Here is a 22,131-nt window from a genome sequence, read left to right on the forward strand (position 1 = left end):
ATTTAGTTTATTTCACAGACAGGGTGAGTTTTGCCCTTTTTTGTGGGGGGGGGGGGAGAGAAATGTAAAAGTCTGGAAATTAATTTCTACTTTTCATAGATTCACATAAATATTACAAAAACTTGTCTCTAACCAGTTCGGCTGTCTTTGGGTTTGAGAAGCCACATAGAAATACAAGCTCAATTAGAATTTTTTTTATTATTATTTTAATCCCTGTTACATTTTATATCAGGGATTTTAGCAGAACCAAAGTTTCTTCAAGAGGGCACAATGATTATTTGTTTTTTTATTTTAAAGCCGACTATAGCTGTTAAAGTTTACTGATTGAGGCCAAGTTATGATTGGAGAAACGTAAGCATCAGATATTTTTACCACAACACCAAATCAGACTCCAGCTTCATTTGTGCTTTTCATAGTTTATCAAGCACACAGATCACAAATCCTCATCACTGGACGAAGATTTGCAGGTTAGACATGTTGTCCTCAAATGTTCAGGTTCTGAAGTTGAAGCCTGGATCTGGAACGGTGTATATTGTTTTAAGATGAAATATGCGTAGCAGCCCTGCAACTGCGTTCCTGTAACAGAATTACAGAGAGGCCTTGTGGGCTGTTTTTGTTTTCAGGGTTGTCAGGCTGGTTAATTTAGCTCTGGCAGCAGCCATGGTCCCGAAGTCAAGGGAACCATTGCTGTGAATGAGTGAGTTTGCTGTGAGCCTTCACTCGTTGGTGGAAGCGTGAGGCTGTTCTCGTCACATTGCGTCTCAGTTAGATCCGTGTTTCGTGGATTTCATTCCTTGACCTCACAGAACCCCTGCTCAGCCTCGAACGGTTTAATTGTGTGGGGTCTGGTAAACAGAGCCTCTAAAACGAGACGCGCTATTCTGGGTTTTGGTTTCGAATCGGTGTTTAAATTGATGTAATTACAGTGTCCTGCATATCTGTGTCACAAAGAGATACACAGACTTCTCTTTAGAAACAACATTGGATCCTGTCCCTTGATTTAAATACTGACGTTATGACACATATTTGCTCTTGTTTCTTTCCGTTTTTAAACGACTTTATTCCTCCAGTTTGGAGCTTAATGGACTCAGATTTAAAGGGATTAGTCTTTGGGAATTTGTCCCGATTTGTTGACCTTGTTGCCTTTGATAAATGCTGTTACTACTTACAAAATGAAAGCACCTTCTGCTACATTTCCTAAAAGGTACCGGCATGTTTTTGCAGGTAAATACGTCCGTTTTCATTTTAATGAACAAATTACTGGGCAGTGAGCAATATAGAAGTCAGATCATTTATGCTAAATGTGAATTACTAAAGAATTATACAATCTTTAGAAACATATGTATCTCTGCACTTTCCGCCCCCAAAATATCGCCGACGCCAATTTTAGTGCTGATCCCTAATCAAAGAAAAGATCATATTTGTGTTGTTCAGACAGCCATGAAAAAGTTGGAGTTGTGTCATATTTCTGCAGTGTGAACATAGCGACTGACATATTTAGAATAAATTGCAGATCAAGTCTACTGTCATCTCCCATTTGGGTGGTAAATTTAGCATTTATCTAATAAAAGATCCAGCTGCAAGTGCATCCGTCTGTCTGTCTGTCTGGTGTGGAGGTAGAAAAGCAGTGGGCCGAGCACGCGTCCCTGAGGAACACCTGGACACAGAGTTGAGGGATTACATTAATTAATCCCAAACCCTACCAAACTTTTATCCTGCAGCATGTTATCAGACTCCGGTGGAGACGATGCTCCGCTCTGGTACCGCATGAACACGGATCAAGCTACGCTGTAACACTCGACACCGAGCCCTCAGCTGCCTCTCGCGAACTAGCCGGTGTGACCTCTCTCAAGCTGTTGTGCTTGTTATTCAGAGCGTGCCTCCCTCCATCTTTTCAGCGCATTCATAGCCAGCCGGGGTCACCGTCCAGCTATGACGCCCCCCCCCTCCCCTCTGCCTTCAGTAACCCTGACGCCGTTAAACTCAGCAGCGAGCAAGGACGCGTTCTGCTGGCAGCAGTTGTGTCCCTGTGAGGGAAAGCAGTTGTCTGACAGACACATAGTTGGCCTAACCTTTGTTTAATTTAATGTCATGTTTATTTTTGATATGCTTGGGGGGAGGGAGGGTTTCGGGAGAGAAAGGTGCAGTTTGTGTATTTACAAGGAACGATGCCTTTAAACTTAGATGATTAGCGAAATTACTGACTTGGCAGCTGATTTAAATACTGACGCCTCTTTCTTTTTTCCCTCCCAAGGCCTCCTGGCTGAGCTGCTAGCCGTGTTGCAACAGTGTTTGTCTGAACAGGCCGCAGCTGGAAAAGCTGTTTCTAGATGAGCTGGTTACTTATTATTGCATTTTTGATAAAATCATTTGTAGATTCTGCCTCTTTTTCTTCTTTTTCTTTTTTGGTCAAATTGTTAGTCGATGATTGAAAGTGAAATAACTAATATTTATTTAGTTTTACTTCAGGAGCCCAGAGATATTAAAAAAAGAAATGTTTTTCTTTAGTTTGTTGGCGCTTCCATCGTTTTTTTCTTTATAAGGTGAACAGTGAGATTGTCCAGAGGCAGGCAGCTTGTGAGCTGAGATGGTTTCCATGTCGTCTGATCAGCGTAATGGCTGCACCATGGAGTGCAAGAAGAAACGAAATGTGGAGGGTTGGAGAATGAGAAATATGCAGCAAGTACAAGAAAAACATGAGCTTAAAGAGTTCACCACACAGGAGCAGGTTAAAGGCTTTTGTGTGAAAAACAAAAAACAGTTTTCCAGAAAAGTATGGCAAAGGTGAATGAAAGGATGCTTCATACTTGACTCCATAGTCTAAAATGTCTTTCTTTCTTTGTATCCTTTCCTTTTATAGCCCTGCATCTTCCTTTTTTTCTTTTCTTCTGTTTTTCCTCCTTTCTTTCTTTCCTTGTGACCTACCTGTCTTCGTAGGTTCTCACCTTCTTTTTACCCTACATCCTTGCTTCCTTTCTTGTGTCTTTCCTTACTCTCTCTCCTCGGTGTCTTGCCTTTTGTAGGTTAACTTTTATTATTTATATTTTAAGATGAACACAAGATGCTGGGAAGTCTGGAAAAGCACAGAATAGTTCCTAAAAGACTGTAGGAATTGTGGAGGAAGTGAAAAGTTGCCCGCCCGTTAGAAGAATTGCCTTCATCTCGGTGTGGAAAAACATTTCTGTTCCGTTTCTTTAACAGCAGGTCACAGCGCAGGGACAGCCATGGTGAACGGAGACGGCGCCCACACAGAGGAGGGAGAGTCGAAGCAGGACGGGAACAGCGAGGCGGACGGCGGCGAGGACTCCAACGAACAGGAAGTGATAGTGATCCAGGACACGGGCTTCACCGTCAAGATCCAGGCGCCCGGAACCGAGCCGTTCGACCTGCAGGTACAGATTAGCTCCTCGAATAGATAAAACCAGCAGCCGTCGTGTGTTGGATAAGGACGGCGGCTCATTAAGGGAGTCTGAGCGGGTTCTAAGTAAAATACCTCTTCGGAAACAACAGACAAAGTGATTAAGCCTGCTTACGCTTCCTAATCTCCGTTGTTTCGCCAGGTGTCCCCCCAGGAAATGGTGCAGGAAATCCACCAGGTGTTGATGGACCGGGAGGACACCTGCCACCGCACCTGCTTCTCCCTGCAGCTGGACGGGAACGTGCTGGACAACTTCGCCGAGCTCAAGTCCATCGAGGGTCTGCAGGAAGGATCGCTGCTCAAAGTGGTTGAAGGTGAGCGCTCACTTCCAACAGAAACCCGACTTTAACTAGACCCTCAGCTTCTTCTTAACTCGTAATGTAAACTCAAATATACAGACACATTTGATATATTGGAATATTAGTGAAAAGTTGATTAAATTCACAAACTTCTTCACTTAGTAAAACACATTATATCGATTTGTGTAAACGTATGCAAGCCTTTGTTTCTGTTATTATGAGGATTTTCTGCCTGTAGTTAATGAAAACATTTAAAGTTTGAATATTACGCAAGACCAATAAAAAACACTTCAAGTGGAGAAATAAGGGCTTAATGAAATATATGTTTAATACTAGCTTAAAGGTTCTTCTTCTCAAAAAGTACTTTTAATCTGACAAACTCGACTCACCAGGACACATATAATGATTTACTGAATGTGTCTACTTAGTATCATAACAAAGGCAGTCTGCAGACAATTTTATTCTGACAATATTTTCAGTAAATATTGTAAATATTCAACATGCATTTTGGAGGATGTTCACTGGGATCAATTTCAGTTCAAATTACACGGATTAAATAACTCAAATATTCATAATTATGTAGTAGAGAACCACTAAAATGGGTTGGAATAAAATAAATCTACACATTGGTGATTCTCAGGAACTTTTGCATGTACTAGATGCAACATATTGACACGAAGGAAACGGAGATCATTAAAAAGCATCATGAAGCGTGACTCAGTCGAGCACCGTTTCCCCTCTGCTGCATCTCATCCCTCGTTCTGCAGAACCGTACACTGTGCGCGAGGCCCGCATTCATGTGCGGCACATCAGAGACCTGCTGAAAAGCCTGGACCCCTCAGATGCCTACAACGGCGTGGACTGCAACTCGCTGTCCTTCCTCAGCATCTTCACTGACGGAGACCTCGGAGGTACGACGCATTTGAAAGTTGGATAAAACTTTCTTGCCGGTTTTATTAAAGGGAGGGATTCCTCCCCACTGTTGCCGTATGCTTGCTTGGGATGCAAGATTGCTTTATTCTTACTAACTCCTGGAGGTTTCCCCCTGTGTCTTAAGACAGTGGAAAGCGAAAGAAGAAGGGCACCGAGCTGGAGCAGATCGACTGCACCCCTCCGGAGCACATCCTGCCTGGCAGCAAAGAGCGCCCCCTGGTGCCCCTCCAGCCACAGAACAAAGACTGGAAGGTTTAAATCCGCCTCTGCTCCGCTCCATCTCTTGTTACGATATAACCCGAGTTTGTCTCGTTAGTCAGAAACCAAACATGCGTATCTGTGACTCCATCGACAGCCCATGCAGTGCCTGAAGGTCCTGACCATGAGCGGCTGGAACCCTCCGCCTGGAAACAGGAAGATGCACGGCGACCTCATGTACCTGTACATCGTGACCGTGGAGGAGCGCCACGTCAGCGTCACGGCCTCAACGCGAGGCTTCTACCTCAATCAGTGAGTCTGATTTTCATTCTCCCAGATCCTGCAAGCTCCTCCGACTGAATGCTGCCAGGTCTGTCGATAAATAGTCTTTCTTGCTTTGTTTTTGTGCAAGAACAAGAAAAGAAATTGTAGACTGGACTATAAAGACTGCATCACTGCTTTGTAATTTATCTCTAAAAATTGGTTGTATAGAGTTTCAAATTGATTTGCTGCGTAGGATTCGGAACCAGCTCAGGTTTCTGCCTCTTTGTTAATGACTTTCAGATCAACAACCTACACCTTCAGCCCCAAGCCAGCTAACCCCAGCTTCCTGAGCCACTCTCTGGTGGAGCTGCTGAGCCAGATCAGTCCTGCCTTCAAGAAGAACTTTACCTCGCTGCAAAAGAAAAGGTGACGATAACCTACTTTTAATTTAGCATCAGTCTCCCACATTTGCTTCAAGCTCTAATAGTAATCGTTCTTGCGTGTTTTACGGTCCGTATTACTAGCAAAACAAGTTAACACCTTTAGTCCTTTTCACTCTTTGAAGTAATTTGAAGGTATTGCTTTGTTTAACTCAGGCAGGGGTGTCAAACACATTTTCATTTTGGGCCATATAAAAAATATGAATGTTCTTAAAGGGCCACTTGTGCCAGAATGTATTGATAAAACCCATTGAACTGTTGAAATATCAATAAATAGCTGCTTGTTTCAGCATTCAATAAGAGTTTGTTAAAATGAAATAATATGAAACATCTTTTCACACCATCCAGAATTTTGTGATAGTTTTTGTGGGGTTTTTCTGCAACCATAATCACCGATTTTGTGTTGCTAATTTAGTCAATCACAAACTACAACTTGATGTCAAGTAAGGCTGAGGCAGCTGTCTCTTAAACCCAATTTTTTATTTTTTATTTTTTAACCAGTTTTGAGAAGAATTTGCAGTAAGATCAGGAACAAATGTGGGAATCTGTTGATTTGGTGTGAATTTTGTGGAAAAACTTGACGGACTTATTTGGAGTCTTAGAGGGCCACGTAAAAAGCTACAGCGGGGCCTGATTTGGCCCCCGGGCCTCGAGTTTGACACACTTGAACTAAGGGAATACTTCTAGAAAATGTGCAGGAGGCGTAACATCATAGTTATTAGACAGCATATTTTTCAAAAACTCCACAATGAGTAGGAAACCGTACGTAGAACAGAGTGCTCTAACAACGTCTGCTGATTCAGATTAATGTGGACGTGTCGTATGAGAAGGTTAAACATGTGAAAAGGAGCCAAACAGCTGAGTCGCTTCACCGGTTCTCCACTGCAGGGTGCAGAGACATCCGTTTGAAAGGATAGCCACGCCTTTCCAGGTGTACAGCTGGACGGCTCCGCAGGTGGATCACGCCATGGACTGCGTCAGAGCTGAGGACGCCTACACCTCCCGCCTTGGCTATGAGGAGCACATACCGGGACAGGTGGGTGTGGCGAAACTCGGCTGTGGACGATGTCGGGAGCTTCCATGGCGTAAATGTGTGTTGGTTTGCCTTCAGACCAGAGATTGGAACGAGGAGCTGCAGACCACCCGGGAGCTGCCGCGCAAGAACTTACCTGAGCGACTGCTGCGGGAGAGAGCCATTTTTAAGGTACTGCTGAGACTTCCTGGATGCTGGACGCAGGAGCAGAGTGTTTTCTGAATGTTTGTTTTTTTTTTTACTATATAGGTCCACAGTGACTTTGCAGCTGCTGCCACTCGCGGGGCCATGGCCGTCATCGATGGCAACGTCATGGCAATCAACCCCGGCGAGGAAACGCGCATGCAGATGTTCATCTGGAACAACATCTTCTTCAGTCTGGGCTTCGACGTGCGGGACCACTATCGTGAGCTCGGTGGCGATGCCGCCGCCCACGCTGCGCCGACTAATGACTTGAACGGAGTACGTGCTTACGGGGCGGTGGACGTGGAGGGTCTCTACACCCTGGGCACAGTGGTAGTGGACTACAGGGGGTACAGAGTAACTGCACAGTCCATCATCCCAGGGATCCTGGAGCGAGAGCAGGAGCAGAGCGTCATCTACGGCTCCATTGATTTTGGAAAGACGGTTGTGTCTCACGGCAAATATCTGGAGCTGCTCGATAAAACCAGCAGGCCACTGAAGGTCAGGAACTGTCGTATTTACTCTGTTTGGTTTTATCGAATGAATGAACGCATTCTCCAAATACTGGATGCAATTCCTTATATATAAAGGTTGTATATAAAGGTTTAATATCTAAAAAACATTTTAAAAAATCTTTGTTTTTTTTAACCCATCTCTTCCCTGTGCTTTTGTTAAGGCCATTACAAGAACAGACATTTTGTTTTCTTTTATTCACGGCTACAGGAAGAAGAACAAAATTATTTCTCACTGGTGACGTTTCACACGTCATAGTCCTAGAAAATCTTACTGGGTTTCTCAGCTTGGACATCAGAAATATGCTTCAAGAACTCCCAAGTCAGGGTTAAAAGAACAGAATGATGATAATTTGTTGTTGCTCCCTTTGAGAGAACAAACTTGTTCTTGTTCAATATTTACTTGGAAGAAGAGTTATGCTGTCTGCCTACTTGTTGCTCTCTGGCTAGTTGGCTATTGGCTGCTTTTTCAGTTGCCCGTCTGCTACTTCTTGCGTTTTTGGCTAACTAGTTATCTTTCTCTTGCTCTTTTGGGAAGCTAGGTATTACTTTTTTGTATTCTGCTGTCTACCTATCTAGACACCTCTCTCCTGCTTTATTTGGCTAGCTATTTATCGCTTGTTTTTTTGTTAGCCATCTGTCTTGATTTTTTTTCTTGCTAGCCATTTCTGTCTTCCTTTTTCAGCTTGTTAGCCATCTCTCGTTTTGTTTCGGCAAAAACTCGCCAACTCCAGTTGGTCACACTTGCTAGCTATCTACCACTCCCTGAAACATTACCTCATTTTACCTCATAAATATGTTGCTACTCTTTGCAAATTTACCCTAATATTTGTTCAACTTCCTGTAGAGTCTGAAAGAAAGTGATAAACTGTATCGGCACTGAGCTGTCCGTAGATTTTCCTGCCTTTTTATTTGTATGCTCAGTTATTTAAGAAAAGGAAATAAATATCTAACTAAAAGTCTGTTTTCTGTAATGCCTGTCCAATGTTTTAACCTCTGTTGTTAACATTGGTATCACTGGCTTATTAATGTTTTTTTTCTCCTGTAAATTCCAGGTGCAGCAGCACAAAGTGCTGAATGAGAAGGAAGAGTCAGTGGAGCTGTGCTCCTCCGTTGAATGCAAAGGCATCATTGGTAACGACGGCAGACACTACATCCTGGACCTTCTTCGAACCTTCCCTCCTGACTTGAACTTCCTGCCTGTGGATGGAGAGGAGCTGTCTGCAGAGAGCCAGCGTCAAGGTTTCCCCCGGCAGCATCGTCATCGCTTGGCTTGTCTTCGCCAGGAGCTCATCGAGGCCTTCGTCGAGCACAGGTGGGCGTCGCTCTGCTTTTCCGGAGATTCTATCTTCCTGCCGCTAACGTTTGAATCAAACTATTTGTTTTGTTCCTCTTTAGATATCTTCTTTTTATGAAGATGGCAGCGATACAGCTAATGCAGCAAAAGGCAAACAAGGACTCTAGCAAAACAGACGTGCCCGCCATTGCCGAGACCTCGGCGACAGACGGCGGCGTTGGTTCCACACAGACTGCCGCTGCACAAGCGTCGGCAAACAGCACAGACCCGACAGACAACAACAGCACCTCTGCTGCCCCACAAATGGCACCTGAAAGTGAAGAAAGCTCCTCAAAGCCCACAACAAACGGGCCTGTGGATCCCACAGGCCCCCAGAATGGGGAATGCAGAAGCCCATTGGAGGGTAAGGAGCTTGAGGAAAGTATTCCAGGATTAGCCCAGGCCAAAGAGCTGGCGGAGACCTTAGTGTCCGAAGATGGATCCGGTATGGGTACGTCTAGAATCGTCCAGAACAAGCTGGGGCCAGGACAAAGCAGAAAGAGCTACTCTGGTGGATGGGTTCATTGATTAAAAGCAAGGAGAACCAGACAGTAACTGGATTTATTTGCGACGACAGTAGCAGAGTATTTTAAAAATGGATAAACGTAAACAGAACTCTGCTGTCTGCCTGACTAGTGGTCCCTGCTAATGTCCTGCCTGCAGTTGGGGAAGAGTTCACATCTCCAGCATGTGAACCCTGTGCAGTACAGATCTGACCCTAATGACCTAATCAGTGGTTGTGGTGCTTAACCCAAAGTGATTTGTGATGGTGCTTTATTAAAACAGCCTGATCTAATCAGAGGTGTCTGTAGCTCAACTGGTGGTGGTCCAGGAGTTAAACTGTGGATGTCCAGTCCTCCACACTGGCGTCCTGCAGGTTTCAGATGAGTCTCTGCTCCAACTCGGCTGATTCAAACGGTCCATCCGTCTCCCTCAGCATGTCAAACCTCTGCAGAGATCTGCTAATGAATCAAACATTTGATTCAGAAGTGTTGAACCAGGGAAAGAAGGAAAACCTGCAGGACGCCAGCCGTGACGTAGGCCATGTCTGTAGTAAGCTGCAGTAAATGGATTTGGTCGACGTTTCAACTTGCATTGTTGTTTGCTGAATAAAACTGTAGCAGAAAAGCATCTGCTTCAGAAAAAAAGGGAAAAAGTCAGATTAAAGTGTCTGTTTTAAACTTGCTACGGACATGGCGTGAAACACTGAGCGGTTCAGACGAGCTGTTACAATTTCTTTTTTTGTTTTCATTGGTGGTCTTTTGTTAATTTATTTAAATCTGCTGACAAACAGATCCTAAAAGCCGCGAGGTGGTTCTGAACGCCTGCAGGGCCGTGGGCTCCATCAGCAACACTTCGTTTGATATTCGCTTCAACCCCGACATCTTCTCCCCAGGTGAGCATGAAAACGGCATTTGACTGGCTGGAGAGGGAATCTAACCTGCTCAGGTTATCTATAAATCAAGTCCTGAATTCAAACTGAAAATCGATTTTAATTGATTTCCTCTCGCAGTCGATTAGGTGGTTTTAATCAGTATTTCATGAAGTGTTCTGGTTATTTTTCTTTTTACACACTAAGGTTGCTTTTTATCAACACTGTTTGGTTCAGTGCACATTTATTACCACAAAAAAACAAATATCAACCTAATAATATCACTCAGTTGCTTTAGTAAACCAGTTATGTGTGTAAACAAAGTCACTTATACTTTCATTCAGCCGTATTCTTAATGGTCTTCCTTGATGAGCTTAACAAATAAACTGCTGCTGTTTGCAGACGCAACACAAAAACTTGGCAAACTTCATCACTGTTTAAAATTATTTGTTTTTTGTCTTGAAATGTAAAATATAGCGGTTCTAGTTGCAAGAAATACATGGTTTCTGTTTTAAAACTTTCTCAAAATATTACATTTAATCATCTCAGTTTAAAGCCTAAAACATTACACTGAAAATTTAGATCTTAGGTTTAATTTTTAATTTATTTTTTTTTATGTAGTCACATCTTAAATTGATAAACTTATTTCTTCTCTTAAGTCTTATTATGTCCAATAGATGCTTCTTTGTATTTAATAAGGTCTGGCTTGGAAAACTTGGATTTTCTCAACTAAAACCTTTTTTATATGTAGATTACTTTGTAAAAGGCTGCAAAGTTGTTTGGCTCATTGCAAAAGCAACTGAGCCAAACAACAACAAAAATGACCAGAGTTGGATGTTTCATTCTTACATAAAATAAAAGTTATGGGTCTGTTGTTTTTGTCATCTTCTCTAGTAGATGTAGGTTTTAAATCTGCTCAAACATGTTTTTTTTTTTTTTTTTTGAGCCCTCCTCGACCACCTCACGTTCCGGTAATCTTCACACCTCTTTCATTTGATGAAGTCTCATCTGACGTGGTTGCGTGTGCTTCTGCTGTTGAATCAGGGGTGCGTTTCCCAGACGACACGTTGGAGGACGTCCAGAAGCAGAAGCAGCTCCTCAAAGACGTCGCTGCCTTCCTGGTCACCTGTCAGATCCCGTCTCTGGTCAGCGAGGCTCGCTGGTTTCCTCGTCTCTTTGGTTTATTTTTGTTACGTTTTAATAACGGGCTTAAGAAATCGGTTATTAAATGGGTTTTGTTCTGTATTTAGTATTAACTAGTCTGGCATTGGCAAGTCTTTCGCATATATTATGCATCAAAGTTGGCCCAGATGCCTATAAAGTAGTGAAATCGTCCTGTATTTCACTGCAGAATGGAAATGTAACTTTATCTTCACGTGGCTTTGTGATTAAAAGAGTCCAGATAATAAAACTCAGCTTGATGAACTCAGTTTATTAGAATGTTATTAAACTTTCAGACAAATCTAGAAATCTGCGTGTGTTTTATCGCCCAGGTTAAAGACTGTTTGGACCACAGCACTCTGCCCATGGACGGAGCCACGCTGACGGAGGCCTTGCACCAGAGAGGCATCAACGTCCGCTACCTGGGGACAGTCTTGGAGTTTGTGGACAAGACCCCCGCCAAAGCCCAGCTCGAGCATTTCTACGTGAGTCCGATTCCACAATCGGAACCATTTTCACCTCAGTTGCAGAGAATTGTCGTGTTAAAATGTTAAACTTTTTTCCCCATTTTATCACAGAGGATAGGAATCGTTGAGCTGATCACAAGGTGTGCAAAACACATCTTCAGGACATACCTGCAGGTTTGTAGCTTTTCACACATTTTCTATCTGCTTAGAGGGTTGGTAAAATGCACGAATGCAAATGCATTCATTCATGTCAATCTATCAAAAATCAGCGAACGTGAATGATGAATTCTGTCCACATTTAAAGAAGCAAAGATATCTGTATTTGAAGGATTTAGTCTTTTAGAACGATTTCAAGAATTATAAGAAAAACAGCAACTGGTAAGAATAGTCAAGGGTGAATTAAATGGATTGCTGTGCTAATTTTCACTGTAGTTATGATGGGAAGTTTTATCAGGGAGAAACTGAATGTTCAGAATAGTTTCTAAGCTGATGGATTCAACATCATGTCACTGCCCTCTACAAACGACGTCACTTTTTATGAGAGGAAAGCAAATTCCACTGAGTTTATGCAATATGTAGCCTACTCTGTGCAATAAAAGCCCAAAATAATCAGATAGCTTTGCTCAAATATCATGCCAGAGAAAGCAAAGAAATACGACTGATTTAGAAAGATAAATAGAAAATCTTCAATAGAGACTGACTGAAATGACTTTCTGTTCAATTGCTTTAATGTTTTCGATTGTAATGTTAAAATTAAGATTTCTGAAGCAAGATTCTAATTTCTTAACTTGTCTGACGTGACATTCACGCTCACACGTTTGCTTATTTTAAACGTTTCTTGTGGAAAAAAACAAACGCAGAAGTTGCATCTACTCCTTTCCCCCAAAGAGAAGCAGGTCCTGGTTCTGAGCTCTGACCATCAGTTCACTCAGACCGGAAGGTTATCCGTCCTGACTCGGTTCAAGTCTTGAACCCTTTATATACAAGAGGGAAACCTAAAGCGTCAACAAGCTGTTCTTGTACAGAAAATCTGTGAACTGAGGGTAAAAGTCAGATCTCATGACGCTCACGAAGTCATTTTGAAAGGACCGAACGTTTTCTTCCCCTGCAGGGCGTGGAGCTCTCGGCTCTCTCTGCTGCAGTCAGCCACTTCCTCAACTGCTTCCTGAGCTCCTTCCCCGACGCCGTCGCTCACCTGCCTCCCGACGAGCTCGTGTCGCGTCGCAAGAGCCGCAAGCGTCGCAACAGGGTCCCCGGCGGCGGTGACAACACGGCGTGGGCCAGCCTGACGCCCAGCGAGCTGTGGAAGAACATCGCCACCGAGGCTCAGAGCTACTATCACTTCAAAATGCAGTGGTGGGTCTCCTCTGTTCAGCCCTCAGCTCCCTTCGGAGGCCTGCTGCGTGCAAGCTGACTTGTTGTCGATGCGTTTCCCTCTAGCGAGAGCGTCGACCAGGTTGTGGAGAAGTACGGCCTGCAGAAAACCACCCTGCTCAGAGAGATCTCAGTCAAAACTGGCATCCAGGTAACGGTCACGGTTCCTACAAGTTGGGGAAGTTTCACTTTGGATTTCAGGGTTTTCCAAGTCAGGATAAGTTTGGGAAAAGTACTTGAATTTCCTGACTTTTTTTTTTTTTCCTTTTGTTGTCTGAATGCAGCATCCTTCCTTCTAGTATTTCCAGCACGTATAAATGTCATGAATTCACAGTAAACTCTAATGTCTTGTATTTCAAAACAAACGTTTAGAGCTGAGAAATGGACCCTTGGGAAGGTTTGACATCGACCCGAGTTGTAAAACGTTCTCTTACATTGGTTTTGATTGAAGAATTTATTTTGCTCGATTTCCAGATCCTGTTGAAGGAGTACAATTTCGACAGCCGTCACAAGCCGGCCTTCACGGAGGAGGACATCCTGAACATTTTCCCCGTCGTCAAACACGTGAACCCCAAAGCCTCCGACGCCTTCCACTTCTTCCAGAGCGGCCAGGCTAAAGTTCAGCAAGGTGACGCGCTCCTGCCTGCCCCTCTAGCGGGAAACAAAGAAGATAAAGGCAGTTGCTTTTATGCAAGTCTTGTATTTAACATGCATTCTTCTATTTTCAGGTTTTCTGAAAGAAGGTTGCGAACTGATCAATGAGGCTCTGAACCTCTTCAACAACGTTTATGGAGCCATGCACGTAGAGATCTGCGCCTGTCTACGCCTGCTGGCCCGCCTAAACTACATCATGGGAGACCACCCTGAGGTCAGCCAATAAACAAAATCCACCTTAACTCTGTTTTGTTTAATTTAACCTGCAGTTTATACTTTTTTTTTTAATTCATCTGCAGGCTCTCAGCAACCAGCAAAAGGCGGTTCTGATGAGCGAAAGAGTCCTCGGCATTGAGCATCCCAACACAATCCAAGAATACGTGAGTCACCAGAAAGTCCGACTGCTTCTGAACGTTTCACCAAGATTTGAGAGATTTGTGAGCTGGCTGTTTCTTGTCGTCTCCTTCAGATGCATTTGGCTCTTTACTGCTTCGCCAACGGCCAGCTTTCAACCGCCCTGAAGCTGCTCTATCGGGCTCGTTACCTCATGCTGTTGGTGTGCGGGGAGGACCACCCAGAGATGGCACTAATAGATGTAAGAGCATTCGTTGCTACGTATCCAGAACCTTGCATTCGGTCTGAGCTTGATTGATTTTGACAGAAAGAAAGGAGAAAAATGCCAACCCTGAGATGTGAAAGTTGGTGGAGATTTGCATCTGTTATTTAGCCAGAATGTTTTTCTAGAGTTTTACACTGAATGAATTCACGTCACACTTCTCAGACTTTTAATTTGTGGAAAAACGTCTTTAAAAGCAAGTTGAATAGAGGCAGAATGAGGCATTTTGCTCATCAGTTTGTGTCGGCCCATTACACAAAATCCCAATAAAATACATTGAAGTTTGTGGTTGTAATGTGACTAAATCACATCATTGAATTACATTTTTTGGAGGCATTTTAAACCCTGATGTCTCTCTTCTTGTTCTGTGTTTTGCAGAGTAATATCGGGCTGGTGCTTCACGGAGTGATGGAGTATGATCTATCCCTGAGATTCCTGGAGAACGCTCTGACCGTCAACACAAAGTATCACGGAGCTCGTTCCCTCAAAGTGGCTCTCAGGTGAGCGAAGACTTATTGCAGCAGTGCATGCAGAGAAAATGGATAATTAAGTTTCTTGGCGTCATTTTTAAAAAAAATTTGCCTCGTGTTTTTCAGCCATCATCTGGTTGCCAGGGTGTATGAGAGCAAGGCAGAGTTTCGCTCGGCTTTGCAGCACGAGAAGGAGGGCTACACCATCTACAAGAACCAGGTGGGTCCTGCAGAGGTTCACACGCTGGCCTCCACCCCTCCCGTCAAAGCGAGCGTCTTTATATTCTGCAAATATTCCCCCCTCCCTCCCAGATGGGCGAGGCTCACGAGAAGACCAAGGAGAGCTCAGAGTACCTGAAGTATCTGACCCAGCAGGCTGTGGCTCTGCAGAGAACCATGAACGAGATCTACAAGAACGGCTCCAACGCCAGCATCATGCCGCTGAAGGTGAGTGCTCCGACTGCGACACCTTCTGCTGTGGCTGGAGAAAATCTGCGTTACTGAAGTGTCGCCCTGTTTTTTTTCCAGTTCACCGCTCCCAGCATGGCCAGCATCCTGGAACAGCTCAACATCATCAACGGCATCATCTTTATTCCACTCAGGTAAAAGTCAGAGAAGACGAGCCGAGACTCCGAGGAAGTCTGTGTCTTGGGAAGGAATGAAGGAGAAATGAAACATTTGATGACAAACGTCACATTGCTATGATAAAATGAATCAATCTTATTGCATGTGGGATAAAACGGATGCCCCAGTGAATACTTTTTGTTCCCATTCCCAGCCTTCACCAGATGGAGTTAATGTGATTTAAATAAAATAAACCGCTTGAGTTGCAAAGAGTGTAAATGTGCAGAATATTGTTGTGGAATAGACATGTTTAGCAATTAGTGACCCGCGTTTGCTGTTACTTACGCATTTGAATGTTTAATCTTAACAGAACATGTACTGCAAACTTTTAATGGTTTTGAGACGTAGAATAGAAACAGGAGCGTTTGAGACGCCTGAATTTTCAAATTGAAGGCAAATATGTCACGTTAAATTCTCAGACGCGTGAGAATCGGCCTTACTTATTTAGCAATCTCTTTCTATTTGATTAGCTTCACCAAACCCAACTGAGTGAACGACACATCTAATGCAAGACATGACGCCATGTTGGACTGGCATCAACTTGAACGCCTCTTATTGAGAATAATTTGGATAAATAACATGGGAAGAAATCTTAAAGCAGGACGAATATAAACTAAATCTACTTGTGTCTTTTTCCTTTGTAGTCAAAAGGATCTGGAGAACCTGAAGGCAGAGGTGCAGAGGCGGCAGCAGCTGCAGGAGCTGGGAAAGAGCGAGGAGCCCGCAGAGAGCAGCCCACTCGAACTAGAAGACAAAATCCCTGTCGATTAACTTCCAGCAGCTCCAGGCACGGCTGCTTTCTGCTTAAAGAAAATAAGAGAGGAGAGAGAGGCTGTGACGCGACAGCCAAGCGACGGAGCCTGTGGACCTGAAAACTAAGTAAATCAGCTTTGAAATAAACAGGGTGAGGGTGGGGTCAGAGAAGTCCTGGGAAGACAAACCGTATGGACTGTAGGACAAACGAATGCAGAGCAGGGGCTTCCTACAAAGTAGGAGAGGGAGGGAGCAGAAATTACAAATGACATAGATTCAGTGTAAAGGTGCAATCAGAGTAAAACTGGGCTCACGAAAGGCGTCCCTGACGAGTGTCGGCTGCTTAGACAAATTTACATTTGGAAAAGAAACGGCTGCAGCTGGAGGAGAGAGACCAAGAATGACCATGACATTATGTACCAGAGCCTTATCTGCCATATCATCACCCCGAAACCACGCTTCTTTTAAGACGCCTCAAAGGTGCTCCGAATGAAACGGCACCGAGCCTGGCCAAGAACTCAGGCCGTGTTACCACTGTGCACGAACAGACCCGAATAAAGGCAGTAAGCCAGAGATTCGTTTCCAACGGGGGCCGCAGAATGTAAACTCCCATCTTTAAGTCACTTTGTAGCAATCAGAGTTCATCCGTAAACCTCCCCGATCAGTCATGGGTTTAATTTGTTCCGTCGTTTGTACGTGCTTCGTCCCAGGACGGGCGCTTTGAACCGATCACTTCATTTGTTTTAATTTGGTGGGGTTTATTTTGTTTGGGTTTTTGTTTGTATGTTTTTAATGTGTGTTGATCATCAGTAAATTTAAGCCATGTTTGTTTTATGGAAAATGTATAGAAATGGGGAAAGGGGGATGTATAGAGATGTATAAATCTTGATTGGATCTAGTTGGTGTTAAGGGAAATCACAGATCTCGAATACGTCCACTTTAAGCCGTAGATATATCCAGATATAAATATAAATATATACTAGCTGTGTTCAATCTTTTATTTTTACATTCAAACAAAACAGAATATACATGCATGTGTGTTTGACGGTGTGCGTCTGTGTGTAGTCTGACCGGAAAATCTGCCGAGCAGGACTGTTTGCTTTCCAAATGTTTTATACCTCCGCACACGTGAAAGCTGTTCAAACGCTGATGCATATTTTCTTAAAACATTCATGGCCACCAATGTTGTTGTAAATCTGCTTACGTATGAAGTTGGTTGCTCTACTCATCACCGCACAAGGTCTCACTTTTGGACTGTGTTTTTTTTTTTTTAATGTTGTTTTGTTTGTTTTTATTTTTGTTCTGGCTTTCGGAGATTTAAAAACTAGCCAAGGTTGAGCGGCACTTTTCTGGTGCATCTGCATGACCAAAAGAGGGCAAAGAGCAGGTATGATGTTGCAAAAAAGAAGAAAAAAAAGACTGATAAAAATCTGTTTGTATACATGCAATGTTTCCCATCTATTGTAATTTCCTTACATTGTTGCAGTGTGTAGATGTGTGATTAAAGCAATAGAGAGGGGATGCTGGAGTTTTTGATTGTTTTGTAGAGAATGTTTTTGTACATGGCACAAAACATGCAAAATGGACTCCCCTTGAGTTTAAGATAAGCTTGTTCAGAAGTAAATGTCAGGCTCTTCACAATGAATCCTTTCCCCTAAAACTTGCCTCAGCAGTTGCAGAGCCTGTACGTGCCTCTTGTTTATGTTCTTGAATTGAACTTGGGTCATGGTGGGTGAACTTTAGCAGAATATAAAGCTAACATTTCCCTCTTCTTTTTTTTCTCCGGGTCTTTTGAATTAGTTTTAACTTTAATTTGACTTTGTTCGTGTACTTTGTCAACAGTAACACCAACACTGTCCACAAGGGGGCGCCAAACATCCTTTTGTTATTTTGAGGGAATAATAAAGACTAAAAACGTGCTGCAGGTGCACAAACGCATTGTTTCTTTTTACAGAACATGATGGATGAGTTTGAGTATAAATTGATTTAATCACCGTTGCACTACAAATCCATACAGAAAACACTTAAAAAATACCATATATGCTGTCACTTGGCCTGAATTGGAAAGCTTGTGTGGATGTGTGTTTGAGTATTATGTCCAAGCTGTTTTGCCATATTCAGCGTACAAAGTAACAAAGATTTTAAAAAAAGACCTTTTCTGAATAATTTTTCTCTGTCATTGAAAGCTTTTCTGAACGTGTAGTGGCTGAATCCACGCTCCCTGGATGTGTGTCAGGTATTTGTGTGATGCTCTTTACATACTAACCTAATTTTTTTTTTTTTTTTTGGTCTGACTTCTTTTATAATAAATAAAATAATTTAGCTAAAATTTTGCTTGGAGTTTCTTGCACCGTCTTATATCAGTACACATGTACACATGTAGCAGCTGAACAAATTGTTTTACTGAGATGAGATCTAAACTTGAAAAAATGAAACGCTTTGGCAGAGTTTCTCTTTATTTTCATAATTACATTATTTTTTCAGTGTTCAATTTAAGAGTATCTAATTCGTAGCAAAACTTTTCAATTGTAATACTGAGAAATGTGTAGGAATTCAGGTTTTATTTGGTAGTTTATATATATTTGTTTTTTTTATGCACTTCTGGAAAGTGCAAGGTGGGCAAATCTTAAAGAAATAGAAAACAAGTAATTATTTCAGGAATCTTGTTAAAAGTTAAGAGAATATGAAACCAGCTCTATGATACAATACTAAAAATGTATTCCACAAAATCAAATTGAAAAATAGGAGAAATATTGGTTAGAATTAACCAGTTAAGAATAAACAAGTAAGAAATATTAAAACTCATTTGTAAAACACAAATAAAACAACAAACTCAAGTAGTAGGTGACAACAATTCCCCATTTAATACGTTTTGTTTTGGTGCAAGGAGGAAAGAGTTAATGCCTAGATATAAAAATAATAAATAGATTTTCTGTTGTCAAGGGCGTGCGCGCTCCCGTCGAGCAGTGAACGCGACCAGGCTGCGCGCTCCCTCGCCAAGGCGACTGCGGTAGCGCACAGAAAAAAAAAAAAACAAGCGAGTCGAAGCTGAGGAGACAAGACGGACCACAGTTTACCTCCACATCACAAGATCACGTTTTGGAGCAGGAAATCTCACGCCCTGCCGGGTCGTGTTAACGTCGGAGACGGCTGACGAGATCCACCGAGGAGAATAAAAGGGTGAGTGCTGTTATTCCCCGTTTAAAGCAGCGGCCACAGTCGAAGGAATGTGGCGTTAGGTGGGGAAAATGACGATGTGGCTGTAATTGTTGCACCTCCTTTTTATGTCTCAAAATGGCGGACAGGCCGCTTGGACTGAAGCAGCAGGTACCCTGTCAGCGGACTTTAGTCCTGTTTTCAGATAAGCAGTCGTGTGACGGTACAGGAATTGAGTGCGTTTCTTGTTATATGTGTGCGATATAGCTAGCTGAGCTTGAAGGCACGTCACTGTGGCCTTTACGGGGAAGAGTCACTGCAGCGGCTAACTTTGTGCCGGGAGGCTAACTTTACTGAGGGTAACTTTGGCTAAGCTACCAGCTGGTGATTGTCTCCGGTTAAAAAACAAACAAACAAGAAAGCTTTTGTGCAGATCCATTTATCCAGCTGCTTTAACAGATTACAGTCGTATTATTATGGTAAGTAAGCAGCAGCAGCAGTCTGTTTTCTGCGGTGATTCAGGTGTTGACATTCTAATTTTTCCAGCCTGTAAGAAAACAAATGTCGGGTCAATATTGGCTTGTTTTACTGCTGAGGGACTCCTGCATGTTCCCACGGCTGGTGTAGTCTGTTTGTAGCTCCAAAGGGCGTGTGTTGACATTCCACTGATGCTTCAGGTTGTTTGGATGTGACAGTAATGAAACATCAGATTGTCCAGCTACACCGACAAACCTCTGGGCATGTTTCCTCGGCAGATGGTGGCTGTCATTCAGCCAGATGCTGACTGATGAAGCTCCCATCATCTCTGCGTGTGCTGCACGCAGGTTTGCTGGGGAAAACAGGGTGGAGCACATCGGAGGCGATGTGTTTCTAGGAGTACTCAGCAGCATGTGTCTGTCTTGGTTTCTCCTCTCTTTGTGTGCTTTGCCACTTTCACTCAGAGCTCTGAAGGACTAGATCTTGGATGTCAAACATTTTCTTGTGCATGTGTGATTTATTGTCACCCTACTCCCCCTCGCCTGCGAGGACTCTCCATCAGTCTATTAGTGGCAGCTATGGGCTTTTAAGGAAATTGTTTACTTTTGAAATCAGCATTCTGTGACAGAAATAAACACCAATCGTTGCTCTTCTTTCAGGTAAGAGGATTTGTCTTGAGTCGACTTTGCACGGTGATGGTCTTTGTTGGTGATCTAATCATATGCAGCCCAAACACAAATGCACACAGACTCCTGAATTTGCCTATTTATATATTGGCATGAATAGGACTGAACTTAACTAATATGCACGTTTAGATTAGATTTGAATTATTTTACAGTTCTGCTAAAATGCTTACAATTTCTGACTTTATTCCATGATCTAATTTCTGATTCAACCATCTGAATTTATACCATAATATCAAACTAAAACCTCTGTAAAATATGAGGTTGAGAAAGTCTGACATTTTGAAAAATTAAAACAAAGAGACCCATGTTATGCCAGCTTGTTCGTACTGCAGTCAGACTGGTTTTGTAGATTTAAATAATAGAAACAGTCACATTTGTCCAGTTACCCTTCAGATACGCATCAACCAGGCTTTTCCTGGCCAAAACTCATTTCCAATTTTCTTTCTGACATGCCAAATGTAGTTTTTCTTCTGCAGTAGGCGTAGGAGTTTTAAATTAAGCTAAAAATAAAGAAAATGCAGTCAGTTTTTTCACATTTCAACATTTGTCTTTCACCTTCATCTGGTTTTCATTAAGCTCATAAAAGTTCATCCAGGTGAGATTTATTTGTGATGCATTTTAGGTCCAAAATTCTGAGTTTTGGATTTAATGGGTAAGAATATATTAAGACTTTTCAGCGTTTGACCCGAAATTCAAAGGAAAATTGACAGATATTGATGTTTGGCTGACTGACAGACTGCACCTGTTATTCTTTATGGTCTTATGTATGAAAGTTTATTTTGCTTTTGCATTGTACCATTAGATAAGGATAGATAAAGTACATGTCGTCCTCATGGTCCTGTTAGTTTAGAGGTTTCTCCTCACTGTTTACTAGCTGAAGACCATTACTTTCTCTCTGTATACTTTGTCACACCTTCCTGGTTGTGAAGTACCAGAAGTACATTTGACAACATGTGTAACTTTAGCAGTATAACTCATCAAATTGAGTAAACTTTGTCCTAAAAAATGTGAGTTTGGGGTAGGGGGAGGGGATTGTTTTAAAAAGGCATCAGTGGAGAGGTTTTCAGATTGTCGTCTTAGAAATAGGTCGACTTACAATGAAGGCCTTGTCCTTGTTTCCATTTCATTGGTATTTTGAATTGAATCACTCATGTATACATTTCTGGAAACTCTCCTTAGTTAACTTGAGCCATATTTACACGCCCAGAATTGATTTATAAATGGTGAGAAAATCAGTTTCAGTTCCTTGCATAGCTGACTGCTTTCCCAGATTTCCAGCTGACCCTGAGGAAAGTTGCTGGAATGTAAATATCTGCAGCTGATAAATCTTTACATATTTGATCTTATCACAGACAACTTGGTAAATTTGAGCTTCTACTGATTAGACTTTTTGACAGGATTATCAGAGGATAAACTGTAAGTCAACCTAACCCACAAATGACTTTGAATATAACATTAGTCTTGACATAACACCTAATGGGCTCGACTGGCTTGTTGATTCTTGTTAAAGAAACAGGTTCCAGCTCTACTAGACTTAATGATAATGTGCTTGGAGAGTCTGCAGGTTTAATTTTAAAACTTATCCAACCTGGTATCACTCCCAACATTAACTGAAATATTTAGAAAACCCTCCAGATGTATTAATTTATGCCAGAGCTGGGAAACGTGCCTGTCAGCTTCGATGTCCGACATTACACAAGTTCTA

At 42.5% G+C, this 22,131-nt stretch overlaps 1 protein-coding gene across 3 annotated transcripts in view; it reads left to right on the forward strand.

Annotated features, from left to right (window-relative positions):
• LOC106939372 (clustered mitochondria protein homolog) overlaps positions 1-17,346 on the forward strand; it is a 24,492-nt gene extending 7,146 nt beyond the window's left edge. For 2 of the 3 annotated variants that reach the window (XM_015021755.1, XM_015021757.1), the window contains exons 2-27: positions 3,202-3,392; positions 3,561-3,732; positions 4,485-4,628; positions 4,775-4,902; positions 5,006-5,160; positions 5,413-5,538; positions 6,441-6,588; positions 6,664-6,756; positions 6,835-7,269; positions 8,336-8,595; positions 8,679-9,067; positions 9,911-10,012; positions 11,033-11,133; positions 11,482-11,634; positions 11,728-11,790; positions 12,728-12,972; positions 13,057-13,141; positions 13,465-13,618; positions 13,719-13,858; positions 13,944-14,024; positions 14,114-14,239; positions 14,639-14,760; positions 14,857-14,950; positions 15,043-15,177; positions 15,259-15,332; positions 15,999-17,346. In XM_015021755.1, the coding sequence (XP_014877241.1) occupies positions 3,202-3,392; positions 3,561-3,732; positions 4,485-4,628; positions 4,775-4,902; positions 5,006-5,160; positions 5,413-5,538; positions 6,441-6,588; positions 6,664-6,756; positions 6,835-7,269; positions 8,336-8,595; positions 8,679-9,067; positions 9,911-10,012; positions 11,033-11,133; positions 11,482-11,634; positions 11,728-11,790; positions 12,728-12,972; positions 13,057-13,141; positions 13,465-13,618; positions 13,719-13,858; positions 13,944-14,024; positions 14,114-14,239; positions 14,639-14,760; positions 14,857-14,950; positions 15,043-15,177; positions 15,259-15,332; positions 15,999-16,125 (4,043 nt within the window). In that variant the 3' untranslated portion in view covers positions 16,126-17,346. The remainder of the gene's footprint in view (positions 1-3,201; positions 3,393-3,560; positions 3,733-4,484; positions 4,629-4,774; positions 4,903-5,005; positions 5,161-5,412; positions 5,539-6,440; positions 6,589-6,663; positions 6,757-6,834; positions 7,270-8,335; positions 8,596-8,678; positions 9,068-9,910; positions 10,013-11,032; positions 11,134-11,481; positions 11,635-11,727; positions 11,791-12,727; positions 12,973-13,056; positions 13,142-13,464; positions 13,619-13,718; positions 13,859-13,943; positions 14,025-14,113; positions 14,240-14,638; positions 14,761-14,856; positions 14,951-15,042; positions 15,178-15,258; positions 15,333-15,998) is intronic. The other variant, XM_015021756.1, reaches the window with a different exon arrangement.
• The last annotated feature ends 4,785 nt before the right edge of the window (positions 17,347-22,131 follow it).

The sequence above is a fragment of the Poecilia latipinna genome, unplaced genomic scaffold (assembly GCF_001443285.1).
Source record: "Poecilia latipinna isolate Pla-1442-1.1 unplaced genomic scaffold, P_latipinna-1.0 Scaffold2848, whole genome shotgun sequence".
Taxonomy (NCBI): Eukaryota; Metazoa; Chordata; class Actinopteri; order Cyprinodontiformes; family Poeciliidae; genus Poecilia; species Poecilia latipinna.